The following is a 17,921-nucleotide window of genomic DNA, read 5'->3' as shown; positions in this document are numbered from 1 at the left end:
GGCTCTGGTCAGGACAGTAAAAGGTAAGGCCTGGTTTAGTTAGCTTGGATCAAGGGTATCCCCCCTCAAGGCATGTTTGGAGGACTGAGGCTCATAGGAAAGAGATCAGGTGGGTAAAAATGGGGGTAGGATATAGTTCTGATAGATAAGATGAAGGTGAATCCAAAGGGTTCCCAGGCCGCTGGGAGGACTCTGGGACGGCCAGGAACATCGGGCCTCTGTAGAGGCAACTGTGGAGGCCTCAATGGGCCCGACTATGGGTGAACTGGGGTTGGGGACTGGACTTTGTGCCTTCCCTCATGGTGGGAGCCATTGTGGGGGGATGTATGTGTTTAAGACTCTCATTGATGTTATGTCTGTATTCTTTTTTTATGTGCTGCAAAATGGCAAAAAGCATTTCACTTCACAACACCCAGGTGTATGTGAATGTGACTAATAAAATACCTTTGATACCTTTGAAAGACATTTTATGAGTACATTAAGAGAAAGGAAAAGGGCCCCCTGAAACCAAAGCAGTAATCTCTGTGTGGAACTGCAACAGGTGGGCAAGGTTCTCGATGAGTATTTCTCCTGTTTTTAACATGGAGAAAGAGATGAAAACTGGGGTACCCGGGACAGTTAATGGAAATAGTTTCAGGACAGTCTGTATTACGATCGAGAAAATTCTGGACATCCCAAGGCAAATGAAGGTAGATAGATCTCCAGAGCATTATCAGATATATCCTAGGACACTGTGAGAAGCCAGGGAGGAGAAATTCTAGGCAACCTGACAGAGAGATAAGAATCATCATTAGACATGGGTGAGGTGCTGGAAGACTGGAGTGTAGCAAATTTTGTGCCTTGATTTAAGAAGAGCTGCAAGGACAAGCCTAGGAACTAAAGACCAGTGAGCTTAAAACATCTGGTAGGCAATTTACTGGAGAGTATTCTGAGGATTAAGAGTCATAGAGTGATCCAGTGTGGAAACATGCCCTTCGGCCCAACTTGCACACACCAGCCAACAATGTCCCAGCTACACTAGTCCCACTTTCCTGAGCTTGGTCCATATCCCTCCAAACCTGTCCTATCCATGTTTCTTAAACGTTGGGATAGTCCAAGCCTCAACTACTTCCTCTGTCAACCTGTTCCATACATCCACCACCCTTTGTATGAAAAAGCTACCCCTCGGATTCCTATTAAATCTTTTCCCCTTCACCTTGAACCTATGTCACCTGGTCCTCGATTCCCCTACTCTGGGCAAGAGACTCTGTGCACCTACCCGATTTACTCCTCTCATGATTTTGACTGATGAAGGCCAAAATGCCAAAAGCCTTTTTGACCACTTTATCTACCTGCAACTTGACCTTCAAGGAACCATGCACCTGCACTTCTAGATCCCTCTGCTCTACAACATTCCCCAGATGCCTACCATTTACTGTGTAGGTCCTGCCCTTGTTCGACGTCCCAAAATGCAACACCTCACACTTCTCTGTATTAAATTCCATCAACCATTCCTCCGCCCACCTGGCCAATCGATCCAGATCCTTCTGCAATCTTTCACAACCATCTTCACTATCTGCAAAACCACTCACTTTTGTATCATCAGCAAACTTGATAATCTTGCCCTGTATGTTCTCATTCAAATAATTGATGTAGATGACAAATAGTAACGGGCCCAGTACCGAACCCTGAGGCACACCACTAGTCACAGGCTTCCAGTCTGAGAAGCAACCTTCCACCATCACCTTCTGCTTCCTTCCATGGAGCCAATTTACTATCCATTCAGCTATTTCTCCTTGATTCCCATACGATCTATCCTTCCAGAGCAGCCTACCATGGGGAACCTTGTCGAACGCCTTACTGAAAACCTTGTGCACAACATCTACAGCTCTACCCTCATCGACCTTTTTGGTCAGGTCTTCAAAAAAATCAATCAGATTTGTGAGACTCGACCTCCCATGTACAAAACCATGCTGATTATCCCTAATCAGCCCTTGCCAATCCAAATGCCCGTATAACCTATCCCTCAGAATACTCTAGTAACTTTCCAACTTTACATTTGAATCATCCGCAAATATGGCAACAGCCCATCAATTCCATCATCCAGATCATTGACATAGAACATGAAAAGTATCGGACACAACTTCGACCCGGCAGAACACCACTAGTCATCGGCAGCCAACCAGAAAAGCCCCTTTCTATTCCCAATCTTTGATTTTTGCCAGTCAGCCAATTGTCTATCCATGCTAGTACCTTGCCTCTATTGTCATGGCTCCTATCTTGTTTCGCAGCCTCACATGTGGCATCTTATCAAAGGCCTTCTGAAAATCTAAGTAAACATGCACTGACTCTTCTTTGTCTTTGTGCAGGAAGCAACTGCAGAACCAGCATGTGCAGTTCCTTCCTACATACTTCTTTGTCTATCCTGCTTGTTACTTCCTCACAGTTACAACTTATTTGTCAGCAAGATTTCCCTTTAACAAATTCATGCTGATAAGCCTATTTTATCAGGCGCTTCCAAGTCCCCGAAGCCTCATCCTTGATAATAATAGACTAAAAATCTACGAACCCCTGAAGTCAGCATAACAGGCCTATAATTCCCTGTCTTTTGCCTCACCCCCTTCTTAAATAGTTGAGTTACACTTGTGATTTTCCAGTCCTCTGGAACCATCCCTGAATCTAGTGATTCTTGAAAGATAGTACCAATACCTCCACAAACTCTACAGCTACTTTTTTGCCCCCTGACTCTCTTCAATTTCTGGCATGCTGCTGGTGTCTTCCTCTGTGAAGACCGACGCAATAACATATACCGTTCATCCATTATATTTTTTTCCCATTTCTACTTATCCAGCATCATTATCCAGCATCATTTTCCAGCAGTGTCCAGTTGAGAGAGAACCCGTGGAAACAGGCCCTTTGGCCCACCGTGTCACTGTGAAGATGGCTTCCCAAAAAACACCTCGCACTAAATGGCAATAATTATTCCTTCCTCATCCCACATGCCCAACTGATCAAGATCCTGCTGTAATTTTTGATAACCAGTTTCTCCATCTACGATACCACCAAGTGTCACTTTACCTACTTTAGTGCCAGAATAAGAAATAGGACATGAAAGGGATAAGAGCTAACATCTGGCACCATTGGGGCCAATTTGAAAACAGGGGTGGTGAATACAGAACTGAAGGTGTTGTATCCTAATGCACACAGTATACAAAACAAGGTGGATGACTTTATAGCACAGTGAGAAACTGGCAGATATGACGTTGTGGGCACCAGCGTCGTGGCTAAAAGAGGGTCCGAGCTGGGAGCTGAACACAAAAAGATACATATCCTATCGAAAAAGAAGACAGATGGGCGGAGGGGTGGGGTGGCTTTGTTGGTAAAGGATGAAATCCAATCCTTAGTAAAAAAAAACAACATAGGATGAGAAGATGCGGAATCCTTGTAGGTAGAGTTTAGAAAATGCAAGGGTAAATAGACCCTGATGGGAGTTATATACAGGCCTCCAAATAGTAGTCAGCATGTAGACCACAATTGACATCGGGAAATAGAAATGACATGTAAGCAAGGCAAATGTTACATGGTGGATTTCAATTTGCAGGTAGACTGGGAAAATATTGTTGGCGCTGGATCGCAAGAGACTGGATAGACTCGGCTTGTACTCGCTAGAATTTAGAAGATTGAGGGGGAATCTTATAGAAACTTACAAAATTCTTAAGGGGTTGGACAGGCTAGATGCAGGAAGATTGTTCCCGATGTTGGGGAAGTCCAGAACAAGGGGTCACAGTTTAAGGATAAAGGGGAAACCTTTTAGGACTGAGATGAGAAAAACATTTTTTACAGAGAGTGGTGAATCTCTGGAATTCTCTGCCACAGAATGTAGTTGAGGCCAGTTCATTGGCTATATTTAAGAGGGAGTTAGATGTGGCCCTTGTGGCTAAAGGGATCGGGGGGTATGGAGAGAAGGCAGGTACAGGACACTGAGTTGGATGATCAGCCATGATCATATTGAATGGCGGTGCTGGCTCGAAGGGCCGAATGGCCTACTCCTGCACCTATTTTCTATGTTTCTATGTAGATTGCTACTAGGGAAAAGGCCCTCAAGTCCGATTAATTTTCTATTATTTGTGATTAATGAAACAACTTAGTCAAGGAATAATCTTGTGGAATGCTATTGACACTGGAATTTGCCATTAAATATCTTCTACAGACTCAAAGGGTTCTTGCAGTTCTAAATTGTTTATACATTAATTGAAAGTCTAAATTCAATAGACAATAAGAGCAGGAGTAGGCCATTCGGCCCTTTGAGCCAGCACCGCCATTCAATGTGATCATGGCTGATCATCCCCAATCAGTACCCCGTTCCTGCCTTCTCCCCATATCCGATGACTTCAGTCAATTTGTTATTTGTTGCGACCTTTTTGATGAAGGTTGGTATTGTGCAATTCATTGCATTTACATTGCAATTTGCTGCGGTCTTGATGCAGTCTGATCATGTTTTTTCATTTGTAATATTAAGTTGTTATATTTAACTTTAGTTGGTACGAGACAATGCAGACCTTCGGTGTGAGCTTCCAAAACTGGAGAAACGCCTCCGAGCTACAGCTGAAAGGGTCAAGGCTTTGGAGTCCGCATTGAAGGAAGCGAAGGAGAATGCAGCTCGAGATCGTAAACGCTACCAGCAGGAAGTGGATCGCATCAAGGAAGCTGTGCGAGCAAAGAACATGGCAAGGAGAGTGCACTCCGCACAGATTGGTACGTTAGATATATTACACTCGTGTAGAAGTGCCATTCCAGGTGCCTGAAAACTGTAATGTTCAGGAACAGCTTCTTCCCAACTGCCATTAGGCTAGTGAACACTACAACCTCAAATAAGCTCTGCACTACATAGACTATTATTGCACTATTAGTGTTTGTTTTTTATGTATGTGTACATATGATCTATATATGCGAGTATCCGTACAGACGGCACCTGTAGTCGGGATCGAACCCAGGTGTCTGGTGCTGTAAGGCAGTAACTACTAGTTTCCTCCACAGTCCAAAGGCTTTTTTGTTAGATAAATTAGCCGCTGTAATATATCCCTTAGTTAGGTAAGCAGCAAAATAATCAAAGGGTGGTTGACTGGCATGGGAGAGAGAACAAGTTGCAGGGCTACAGGAATGAAAGGAGAGGGATGGGAGCAGACAGCGGGCCGACTGGATTGGGAAGAGAGTTTATAGCAAGTTAAGTACAAAATTATATTTTGGTCGTCAACGGGTGTCAGAGGTTATGGGGAGATGGCAGGAGAATACGGTTAGGAGGGAGAGATAGATCAACCATGATTAAATGGCGGAGTAGACTCGATCGGCCGAATCGCCTTATTCTACTATCATTTATGAACTAAGATTTAAGTAGTTAATACTTTGTTTTTTTTAATTTAGCTAAGCCCATTCGTCCTGGTCAACCCCCAATGGCATCACCAACTCATCCAAGTGCAATTCGTGGGGGCGGTGGATTCTTCCAGAACAGTCAAGCGGTCGCTGTACGTGGAGGTGGTGGAGGTGTAAAATCAGATAAGTTGTACGTATCTCATGAAAAACTTGTGCGTGGGTTCTGATGAGGTAACTGATTTGACAGAATCCAATATGTTTCAGTGCTATTGAAGGCAAAACTGATCATAAAGTAAAAATGAACTGCAGATGCTGGTTCATTCCAAAGAGAGAGACAACAATCTGGAGTAACTGATTATATAAACTGACTTCAATGTATGTATATTGTGGAAATATTGCTTGAGTAAGACGCAGAGTGCTGGAGTAACTCAGCAGGCCAGACAGAATCTTAGGAGATGATGTTCGAGGTTGGGCCACTTCAGTGTGTGTGTGTGTGTGGAGACAAAAGGATTGATGAGATGCAAATTTATGAAGCTCTAGGAAGGAATGTAGGTGGAAGGAGAGTGCAGAAATAGCTGTCCAGGTGGGGCATGGGGGGAGGAGTTTATATGGGGGATGAAAGGAGATGGGGAGGGTTATGTCGTTACCTGAAATTGGAGAATTCAGTCTTCATACCGTTGGGCTGCAAGCTGCCCAAGCGAAATATGAGGTGGTCTTCATCCAGTTTGCGTGTGGCCTCAATTTGGCAATGGAGGAGGCGAGGACAACAAGGTCAGTGTGGGAATGGGAGGAGCTAGAATGGTCAGCGGTCCTTAGTAGGCCTTCACCATAAGTGTCCGGTGAAACGGTCACCAAGTCTACACTTGGTCTCACTGATGTTATTGGCAATACCTGATACAGTAGATGAGATTAAAGGAGGTGTATGTGAACTGCTGTCTCATCTGGAAGGACTGCTATGGTTCCTGATGGCTCTGAGGGAAGGAGGTACAGGGACAGTTGTATCTCCTGTGAATGGTGCCAGGGCTCAAGGGCCTGATCTATAGGAAGAGGTTGAGCAGGCTAGGACAATATTCCTTGGAGTGCAGGAGGATGTGAGGTGATCTTGGAGGTGTACAAAATCACGAGAGGAACAGATCAGGTAGGTACACAGAGCCTCTTGCCCATAGTAGGAGAATCGAGGTGAGGGATCCATCTATGACAGCAGGGGGGGAATCACGTTTATTAAAAGACCAAGGGAGCAGATGCGGTGGAGATGGAGGCATTGAGAGTAGTGGATAGTGCCTTTGTAATGGGCTGGGTGGGAGGAAGTGTAGTCCAGATAACTGGGGTCGGTAGGTTTGTAATGGACGTCAGTCGATAGTCTGTCTCCTATGATGGAAACAGAGAGATCAAGAAATGGAGAGAGGTGCCAGAGATAGTCCAAGTGAATTTGAGGGCAGGGTGGAAAATTAGTGGTAAAGTTAATGAAATCAATGAGTTCTGCACGGGTGCAGGAGGCAGCCCTAATGCAGTCGTCAATGTGGCGGAGAAAAAGTTGGGGGATGATGCTAGTGTATATTTGGAACAACAACTGGTTGATGTAACCAACAATAAGGCAGGCATAGCAAAGGCCCATGCACAATGCCCTCCATAATGTGTGGGACAAAGATCCATCATTTATTTATTTGCCTCTGTACTCCACAATTTGAGATTTGTAATAGTAAAAATCACGTGGTTAAAGTGCACATAAAGTGCAGATTTTATTAAAGGCCATTTTTATACATTTTGGTTTCACTTTAATTTACATGACAGTGCTGTGTCCCAAACATTGTGGTGCCCTGAACTGGGGGGACTATGTATAAACACTGCTGTAATTTCCACATGGTGAAACCAAAATGTATAAAAATGGCCTTTAGTAAAATCTGACAATGTCCACTTTAACCACATGTGATTTTTTTTCTATTACAAATCTCAAATTGTGGGGTACAGAAGCAAATAAATAAATGATGGGTCTTTGTCCCAAACATTATGGAGGGCACTGTAAAATTGAAAGGAAGGATGGCAACATTTCATTGTGCAATGGACAGAGGATGGGTATTCTGCGGTCCATTGACTGAATCTGCTTGTTCAGTCCTCAACTGAATTATTGTGGACTGTTTCAAATAGTTCAAAGAGATATCTAGGCTATAGAGAAGGTCCTCAGATATTGAGGATGCTACCGGAAGTTGAATGTAAGGAGAGAGAATACAGTTTTGATCATGAAGGAACTGCAGGTGCTGGAAAATCGAAGGTAGACAAAATTGCTGGAGGAACTCAGCGGGCACGGCAGCATCAATGGAGCGAAGGAAATAGGCAACGTTTCTGACCGAAACCCTTCTTCAAACTGATGCAGGGTGGGGGGGGGGCAGGAAGAAGAAAGGAAGAGGAGGAGCCAGAGGGCTGAGGGAGAGCTGAGAAAGGGGGGAGACAGCAAAGGCCACTGGAAATTGGAGAAGTCAATGTTCAGGCCACCAGGATGCAGACTGCCCAAGTGGAATATGAGGTGCTGCTCCTCCAATTACCGGTGGTGCTCACTGTGGCAATGGAGGAGGCCCAGGACAGAAAGGTCAGATTCGGAATGGCAGGGGGAGTTGAAGTGCTGAGCCACCGGGAGATCAGGTTGGTTAATGCGGACCGAGTGGAGGTGTTCGGCGAAGCGATCGCCAAGCCTACGCTTGGTCCCACCGATGTAGATCTACAATGCAGAGAGAATACAGTTAATAGCAAGACCGTTAACAGCATTGATGTGCAGAAGGATCTTGGATACCAAGTTCACAGCTCACTAAAGATGGTAACACATGTAGATTGGGTGGTAAAGAATATATATGGTATGCTTGCCTTCATTGCTAGGGGGATTGAATACAAGAGTCGGGATGTCTTAATGTAGCTCTATAGGACTTTGGTGAAGCCGCATTTGAAATTTTGCATGCAATTCTGATCACTCCATTACAGGAAAAATGTAGATGCTTTGGAGAGGGTGCCGAGGAAGTTTACCAAAATGCTGCCTGGATTAGAGAGTTTCAGCTACAGGGAGAGGTTGGATAGACTTGGATTGTTTTGTCTGGAACGTCAGGGATTGAGGGGAGGCTGAATAGAAGTATATAAAATTGAGAGGCATAGATAGGGTAGACAGTCAGAACCTTTTTCACAATGTGCAAATGTCCCACACAAGATGGCATAGCTGTAAGGGGAGAGGGGAGGGGAATTTAACGGAGATGCGCGGGGCAAGTTTATTGCACAGAGGATAGTGAGGACCTGGAATGCATTGCCAGGGATGGTGGTGGAGGCAGATGTGATAGTGGCTTTTAAGGGGCATTTAGATCAGCACATGGAAGTTCAAGGAACATAGAGAGATATGGATCACGTGCAGGCAGATAAGACCAGTTCAGGCATCATGTTCAGCACAAACATTGTGGGCAAAGGGTCCAATCCTGTGCTGTGCTGTTCTCTGTTCTAAGATGAGAAGTATTTTCTGTTGAGTTCCCTGGATGGTATGCAGTGGCAAAATAGTCTAGAGAGGCTGCTCTAAGTAAACTACAGCTAGCTTTGACTGGATGGATGTCGGATCTAACAATTACAAGTATAATGTTATTCTGTCATGCATGTCTAAAATGTATTTCCAGATGCTTTAGGGATGGTAATTTTCCTATTTGGATTCCATTACAAAATCATCTTTATGAACGTTAAAGAGCAGAAAATGTTAAATATTAGTATTGCAGGGGTAGCTGCCGTTTCAGATGTAATATATTCTGATCACATTGCAAAATGAGGTCCATTTTGGGAAACTTGTGGTTACCTCAGGAAGAACATTGAGGTCGTCAAAGGGGAAGTGGTGTAGAATGATGCCTAACTGTATCCACTTGAGCAGAGATGGGAATAAGTCCAGAGAGTAGGAATGTGCTTGAAGTCACTTCAGTCTGCGCGGCTTGGAATCTCTTCTAACTTGGCAATATGCTTGTAAATTGTGTCCATTTCTAATTACAAAACTTGGGTAGCTAAATGGAAACTTAATATTGTAGTGTTAGACCCTTCATCCAAAACGTAATCCTGCAGAATTTGTTTGAGGTCTGGAATTATACTAAACGAGAACTTGCTTTGTTTTAGTGTCCCTGGAGGGGTGCCTAATAATGCTGAAATTGGAGATATTGGGTTCTTGCCTACGTCTGTTAAAGGTAGGTAGACAAAACTGCTGGAGAAACTCAGCGGGTGAGGCAGCATCGATGGAGGGGAGGAATAGGTGACGTTTCGGGTCGAGACCCTTCTTCAGACTGATGTGGAGGTGGGCGGAGGGGGAGGCGGGGGGCGGCGAGAAGAAGAAAGGAAGAGGCAGAAGTTGTGGGGGAGCTGGTAAGGGGAGGGGAAAGAGGGAGAAAGCAAGGACTACCTGAAATTGGAGAAGTCGATGTTCATACCTCTGGGGTATAAACTACCCACGCAAATTGTGAGGTGCTGCTCCTCCAATTTGCGGTGGGTCTCACTCTGGCCATGGAGGAGGCCCAGGACAGAAAGGTCGGATTCGGAATGGGAGGGGGAGTTGAAGTGCTGAGTCACCGACAGATCAGGTTGGTTATTGCGAACTGCGTGGAGGTGTTGTGCGAAGCGATCGCCAAGCCTACGAAAATCGAAGGTAGACAAAAATGCTGGAGAAACTCAGCAGGTGAGGCAGCATCTATGGAGCGAAGGAAGTAGGCGACGTTTCAGGTCGAGACCCTTCTTCAGACTGTTGTATGTGAAGGCTGGTAGGGTGGAAGGTGAGGACAAGGGGGACTCTGCCCTTTTTATGAGTGGGGGGGATGGGGAGTGAGAGCGGAGTTACGGGATATAGAAGAGGCCCTGGTGAGAGCCTCATCTATAGTCGAAGAGGAAAACCCCCGTTCCCTAAAGAATGAGGACATCTCCGATGCCCTGGTTTGGAACACCTCATCCTGGATGCAGATACGGCGTAGACGGAGGAATTGGGAGTAGGGGATAGAGTCCTTACAGGAAACAGGGTTGGAAGAAGAGTAGTCCAGATAGCCATGGGAGTCAGTGGGTTTGTAGTAGATGTCGGTCAATAGTCAACCTCGGCCTCGGTGGCGGCACAGCGCTGGAGCGCTATCGCGGAGCGGAGCGGACAATGCCTTGCCTGGGTCGCCGCGCTGGATCGACGCGCTGGAGCTCCGGTGAGCTGTGACCGCCGTGTTCAGCACCTCCGGGCTGCGGGTCTGCGGAGCGGAGCGGGCGGCGCCGACTTCAACATCGGGAGCCTGGGAGCTCCAAACCGGCGCGGCCTTGTCGGCTTCGGAAGCCGCGGTCTCCTGCTGGGAAGCGGCCGTTCCAGGTGGCCCAGCCGCTGAGAGGACTCTCCCGACGCCGGGGCAAGACCACCCGGTGAGAACGGCCAGGAACATCGGGCCTCCGTAGAGGCAATTGCGGTGGCCTCAATAGGCCTGACTTTGGGGTGAACTTAGGATTGGGGACTGGACATTGTGCCTTCCCCCACAGTGGTATCCATTGTGGGGGGATGATTTTTTTGTCTGTACGTAATCCTGTTAGTCTTTGTCCAAGATGGCTGCCGTGAAGAGAGAGTGGACGCTGGCGCGCTTTAGCTGCCGCTGCTCTCTTTTGACATTGTGTTTTTGATTTTTTGTTTTTGGACTGAATTCTGTTTTTAATTTGTGTTTCTGTGATGTCTTTATTATTTATTTTATTCTGATTATATGTTTATATTTCCTGTTAATCTATGTAAGGTGTCCTTGAGATGTCTGAAAGGCGCCCAATAAATAAAATGTATTATTATTATTATTAATAGTCTGTTACCTGCGATGGAGATGGTGAGGTCTAGAACCGGTAGGGAGATGTCGGAAATGGTCCAGTGCTGGATGGAAGTTAGTGGTGAAATGGATGAAGTCAGTGAGTTCTGTATGGGTGCAGGAGGTTGCACCAATGCAGTCGGCGATGTAGCGGAGGTAGAGTTTGGGGATAGGGCCACGGTATGCCTCGAACAGTATGCCTGTTAAAGGTAGGTCATCCGAGTGCAGAGCAATATGTTAAGGAGAGATTGGGGATTTAAAATATGTACCTGCAGAAGGTAGAGTTCAGAACGATTATACAGATTGTATTTGGAATGAAAACCGAAGATACTGGAAGCACTCAACATGTGTCAAGCAGCATCTCTGGAAATAAATGTTAATGCACATGGCCGACCATTCAGAACAGTTTTCATTGCTTTTCGAAATGGTTTGGAGTTTCATATAGTTTGAGAATTATAATTTTTCCCACACCATCTTTATTTACCTGGCATCTGCAGATAAACTTGTGGATTAATTGTTGCAGTGAACAAAGATTTAACATTTCTGCATACAATTTGAGGATGTGTTTGCGTCTATAGGTAAACATTGCTGTGTTGCATGTTAGCTGATGATGATATGATGATATTTTATTGTCACTCGTACCTAGCTGGGTCCAGTGAAGTTCTTTGTTTTTGCATACAAAGTACACAAATGAGATGCCGACAAAGTAGCAAAAAGTACTCATCCCTTCTTCGTCCCCCCCTTGGTACTTGGCGACGTGGCCCATCCACCTCGGCCCGACCAGGCTCCACCGTCGCTCCCACCCTCGTCCTCAGGGCTCCGGCCCGACCATCTTGTCTCAACCACTCGCTGGACCGCAGGTTTCTCCGTAGGCCGCGGTGCCCCATGGGGAGAGTCTTCCTCCGTCATCTGATCGCGGTGGGCAACTGGGGCCTGTCCTCCAGGAGTGCCTCGGGCCCCTTTGCCCTCCCGGAGTGTCCCGGCACAACTGTGTAACAAGTTCAAGCTTTCTAAAAGATTTTTAGATCAAATACTGAACTACTTGATTTTGCCCAAGTACAAACATTTGGCTATTATATCAGACATCTTAATACATTATTTTAATTAAAATCCTAGATGAAAACATGGGTTTAGGTATATACTAGTATTGTTAATTATTGACCCGTACTTTAGAGGGGAATAATGCTTCTCTATCTGCTTCACCTTGGTATCCCTATCAACAGCTATGAACAGGATTTCTTAGCGGCACTCCTGTAGCAAATGCATTTTTTGAAAGGTGGTCATAAAGCTTTTTCTTACTACTTACTCAGTAAAATATTCCAAAAGATGTGCACATCATTGACATTGCTGTTGCATTTCTCTTTTCTGTGTATTCATGGCTCATGCAGATGACCCGCGAGATATAAATGATAATAGGTGAATATTTTTTTGATTTGTGTTGGTAGTTAATTCCCTTCCCATGCTTTTCCCACTCCTATACTTCCCCATTGAACCTTTGTAGATTGGAATTAATTTAAGCAGAAATCCCTCTGACTTTTCCTGTGACTTGTTATGCATTCAGTAGCTCTATGGAACTGCATAGTTGTACGTATGAGTCATCCCTTTCTTATCCCATTTGTCATCCTTCAGGTAGTTTGCAACAAGTCTGAGCTTTGTAATTTCTCTAGAAATCTAGTTATGATTTTTCTTGCTATGTTTGATTCCAGCATGCACCATCGTAACATTTGTACTGTTACTATTTTGGTACAAGTACCTTTTATATCTGCATAAGAAACCGCAGCAATGTGCTGGATAATAACCTTTGGGAAAGACAGGCATGGTTCACATCTCTAATTATGTGAATTTTTCATAGAAAACCATCATCGTAGTAATGAGTGTTACATTTTTTTTAATTGAGTGTTCTGACTGGGCTTAAACTTAATCAATACTTACTTCACACACATTTTTTGTGGTGCAACACTGAAGTAGAATTGATCTTAACTATTAAGGCCAGGGTTAAACGGATGTCTCCGGATATACTGCCCTATTTTCATTTTTGCTGGGGAGAAAGTTTTGCTTTCATGATCTACATGGGGGAAAAAGATAAGAACATTTTCTATGAAAGGGGAACACTTTTCGAATTTGGGAAACACAGCAACCAATTTGGTCACAGCTTCATTCACAATGTCAACACAATAATGTCCATATAATCTATTTTAGCAGTGTTAAATTACTCCATCTTAAAGGAAGAACTGCTGGTTCCATTTTAATGGTGATTTCTGCTTTTCTCATGTGCTGCTCTTGTCTATTTACTACAAAGTGTTGTATATGTTATAGGCGATATTAATAAAAGCATTGCCGCCCTGTACAGATATCTCTCAAGAAATTGTTTTTAATAAGCCTTTAATAAGTGTTTACTATTTGACTATTTAATTTTGTTTTGCAGCTGCTAAAGAAACAACATAATCAAAGCGCAACAGATATCATCCAACAACCCCATCATTCCAAGGCAGTGTGAACTCTACAACTTAGACTTTTCACAGGAATATTTTTGGAAGAATAAAACAAAAAAACTGGCCTGTACAGCTACATCCTTGCAAAATAAAAGTGCAATGTCGGCATCTTGCAAATACTACATGTGATTTAATGTGTAGCTTCATTGCACAGTACATTGTCATTCATGTCTTAAATTTAGTCTGCACTGTGCCAAGTTGAATGTACGTTGTTGCAGGAAAACCTTAGCAGAAAATTGAAGCCTAATTTGTGTATATTTCATTGTTTTAGGATTTGTGAAACAATGTCGCCAAGTAGATTTGATAAGCTTGTTTTACAATGGGGGTAAAATGATTTGGAGGAACCCAGCTATAGCCCTTGTGTAAACTAAGATAGTACTTGAAGTTTTCTTGAAATGGGATTTTTATCTTGGTTTAAGATGAAGAGTAGTACAATTTGCATACTGAAGGTGCATTTATGACTGTGGTTAGAGCAGAGAGCTAGGGTAGTTCAGAAAAAGCTGCTAATAAAATACTGGAATGTTTTGATGAGATTGTTTAACATGAAAATATCGCATTGTCTGACTAAAGTTTGGGAAGAGCAGATTAAACTATGCTGAAAGCATATTGCTGACCATAAATGAACAAAGAAAGTTAAAAGGCATTTTATCTGAAGATGGAAGAATGTGCAGCTGCATGTCCTGTCCAGATTCTTTGGGATTTATTTTTGAATGCTTGACTAAGGGTCAGTGTTTCACTATTGGGCTTACCGTATAATGAAACAACATTAAAAAGAGCATTTGAGTTAAGAAATTGCACTTGTTCTGGTTGTACAATTGGTTTTAGTTGAAGTGCAAATAATATTTTTTAAATTTGAAATGTTAATTTCTTTTCAAGCCTTGAACATTTTGCTGTCATCTATTAATTTTTTTCAATACTTGGTTCGTGCTCTGGATCACTAGACTCTGTTTAGTGCAGCCTGTGGAAAGGAGTCACAAATGGGAAATCTGTGCAAATTTGCAGTACCATTTTATCATCATTGGTTCTTTATAGGTAAATTAATACATTAAATGCTTGTGTTTAAACTATCTCGGTCCTTAAAAAATAAAATGGTATCCATAAGTAATATAGATTCTACAAATATGCGGAATAAAATGCTGGTTATTAACCCAAGTCTAAAGGGAAGGAACAATTTAATGTATGAAATTGGATAACTGAGAATCAATTCTTGGAATAAATGAGAAAGCAATACAAGCTGTTGAACACAGCCTTACTGAAGTGTACTCCAGGACTTCTCAAATGGGTATAAGCGTTGTTGTTATGTACCTTCAAAAGATGATATTTGGAGCTTCATTAATACATTGGTCTTTGTTGCCAATTCAATTGGGATGTGTCACATTGCATGTAACTAAAGGCAGAAAGCTATTTGTCCTGAGCTCAATATATTACGCGTTGTGTCACTGTTAATGGCTTTGTTTATTGGATTTTTGAATAAATTAATTGGTATGCAAAGAAAAATGCACTCTTCAGGTAAATGGATGTTTGGCAGATAGTACAGCTTAAATAACTAAACCTAGACACTAAATTTATAAAATCACATTTATTAATTTGATTACAGTATTTCTGTCTCAATTTTCCAGCTCCTTATTGTATTAAACTTTGCAGTTGCTGGAAGCTGACCAACAAATCAGTCGGTAAAGCAACCGTGAGATAAACATAGTACAACCATGTTTCAGGTACCAGTGAAGGTCAGTTTGTATCTAGGGCCTTTATGTTTCAAGATTAAACCAAAGGTTCCTGACATTTTAAATGCTGATCAGCCAGTCAGTGTATCTGGACAAAATTCTCTACAAATGCTGTATTCATTCATAGGACTGAAATAAACATCCTCAAATGTTACGATTTTTTTTTCACCTTGTGGCTTTCTCTTTTTTTGGGGGGTATTAAGGTATTTAAACCTTAATAAAAACTAAGCTAGTTGTCCAAGACAAAATGTAATACTGTTTTTGTAAGTTTCTCATTAATGCAATAACCATCTTGATTTTGGAGATTTATATGTATGGCTTTCGGTTCAGGAGGGGAAATCTGTGCTCTCACTTAACGGTAGGTGCAGTCACTGCATGAGGGATAATACTAGTTTAAGGACCAATTTTTTTTTTTGATATTGCAATCTTTGTGCAGTTCTAATTTGTGACATATGTATCAAAATTGCCATTGCAAGTCATCTGGACAGGCCTGTGAGTTGTGTCTTGAAAACAAATGTATTATTTGTTGAATAGTAAATGCCTTGCTGTCCTGGTTGCATTGCAGCGTACTCTTCAAGTGCTTATTGTAAGCTTGTTCCTCACATCTTGTAGAAATAATCGAGTTTATGCTTTCAAACCATTTGAATAAAAACCTACTATTTATTCATGGTGATCAACTAAATTATTTGCATTATTTAAACAATGCTGAAGAAATTACTGTAATAGTTCTAAATTTGACATGAGATGACACTAAGGTATCCGCCTGTGGAATATGGTGCAGAATAAGTCGGACAGCAGAAGGCACATAAAATTCTGTTTTGGTTAAGCCATCATTTAGTTTTGACTGACTGCATGCTGTAAATGTATTTGTGTTTAAATAAATATGACTTTTGTCTGGGAATTCAATGAACCAGTGATTTTTATTTTAAATATTTTCTTCAATTCAACCTTTCCCTACTTTAGATATAAAATGCAAAGCTAATTGTTGATCAAGTACCGCAAGACTGATGCAAACAACATAATTTTGGCCAACCGTGTGAAGAGAATTGAAGGTATATAGGAAATGGTAAGGTCAGGTAATGAAAATTCCAACCAGAGTGGAGCTCAGCTGTTTGCAAATTAAAATACCAACAGTAGCTGGTGCCCTTGTGATAACACTGATAGCACGATGCAATTTATATTTAGAGTATGAACATGTCCTCCACTTAAAACAAATTTAGCATAACAAATGGTTGTAAAAAAGCATAGAATTTATTCAGCATGCTGTGCGAGAGGTTTTCAATCTGGGCTTTTGAATAGAATTGTATTTTGGCTTCCCCCACCCTCTCCCCTCCTTCATTTTCCATCACCTCTGCCTGGCCCACAGCGCCCAAAAAATGAACATCCACAGCATACTTGATGGTAGCGCTATTCAATGTTGTGCGAGAGGTTTTCGATCTGGCTTTTGAATAGAATTGAATTTAGCACCCCCCACCCTCTTGAGTTTATAAGGATGAGGGGCGACCTCATTAAAACTTACGAATAGTGAAAGGCCTGGATAGAGTGGATGTGGAGAGGATGTTTCCACTAGTGAGACAGTCTAGCCTCGGAATAAAAAGACGTTCCTTTAGGAAGGAGACGAGGAATTTCTTTAGTCAGAGGGTGGTGAATCTGTGGAATTCATTGTCACAGAAGGCTGTGGAGGCCATCAATAGACATTTTAAAGGCAGAGATAGACAGATTCTTGATTAGTACTTGGGTGGGGGGTTATGGGGACAATGCAGAAGAATGTGGTTAGGAGGGAGAGATAGGTCAGCTGTGATTGAATGACAGAGTAGACTTAATGGGCCAAATGGCCTAACTCTGCTCCTATCACTTATGAACTCTCCCCTTGTTCATTTTCCACCTTTTGCCTGGCCCACAGTTCCCAAAAAATGTACATCCACAGCTTATTTGTTGGTAGCACTTTTAATAGTTGCGTATACATCAAGAGGCTTCTTCTTCTTCTTTCGTAAGGCATGCACAGCCTAAAGTTGTAAGACAACTTGTCTGTTTGATCTTCTATTTGTGCACGCCAGGTTGATTGCATTCGTTGAAACGGGGTGGACCACGGGAAGGTTGCAATCTCTCACCTCCATCAAGAGGCAATAGTGTTTTATTGTCAGATGTCCCAGATAGAACAATAAAATTCTTACTTGCAGCAGCACAACAGAATATGTAAACATAATACGCTGTAAACAACATAATAACGAGAGAAAAAAAACGTTCATTGTGTGTATATATACATACAAATACACACACACACACACATGTACACATATATACACACACACACACACATGTATATATATATATATATATATATATATATATATACACACACACACATATATACACACAAATGTATATACACATATATATATATGTGTGTGTGTATATATATGTATGTAAATATATATAGATCATATAAATATATAAACATACACCTGCACCCATATGTACACACAAAAAAACAAATATTAATAATAATGCAATAATAATCTATGTAGTTCAAAGCTTATTTGAGG

General features: G+C 42.4%; 1 protein-coding gene across 3 annotated transcripts in view; it reads left to right on the top strand.

The window, feature by feature from the left end:
- The window catches only part of kif5b (kinesin family member 5B), a 99,198-nt gene extending 82,922 nt beyond the window's left edge, over positions 1 to 16,276 (top strand). Inside the window, exons 24-28 of one of the 3 annotated variants that reach the window (XM_033045376.1) lie at positions 4,518 to 4,734; positions 5,401 to 5,539; positions 9,472 to 9,539; positions 12,548 to 12,575; positions 13,585 to 16,276. In XM_033045376.1, coding sequence (XP_032901267.1) covers positions 4,518 to 4,734; positions 5,401 to 5,539; positions 9,472 to 9,539; positions 12,548 to 12,575; positions 13,585 to 13,591 — 459 coding nt within the window. In that variant the 3' untranslated portion in view covers positions 13,592 to 16,276. The remainder of the gene's footprint in view (positions 1 to 4,517; positions 4,735 to 5,400; positions 5,540 to 9,471; positions 9,540 to 12,547; positions 12,576 to 13,584) is intronic. The other 2 variants (XM_033045386.1, XM_033045395.1) reach the window with 2 other exon arrangements.
- The last annotated feature ends 1,645 nt before the right edge of the window (positions 16,277 to 17,921 follow it).

Source organism: Amblyraja radiata, chromosome 2, assembly GCF_010909765.2.
Source record: "Amblyraja radiata isolate CabotCenter1 chromosome 2, sAmbRad1.1.pri, whole genome shotgun sequence".
Classification (NCBI taxonomy): Eukaryota; Metazoa; Chordata; class Chondrichthyes; order Rajiformes; family Rajidae; genus Amblyraja; species Amblyraja radiata.
This window is presented reverse-complemented; position numbering and strand designations above follow the sequence as displayed.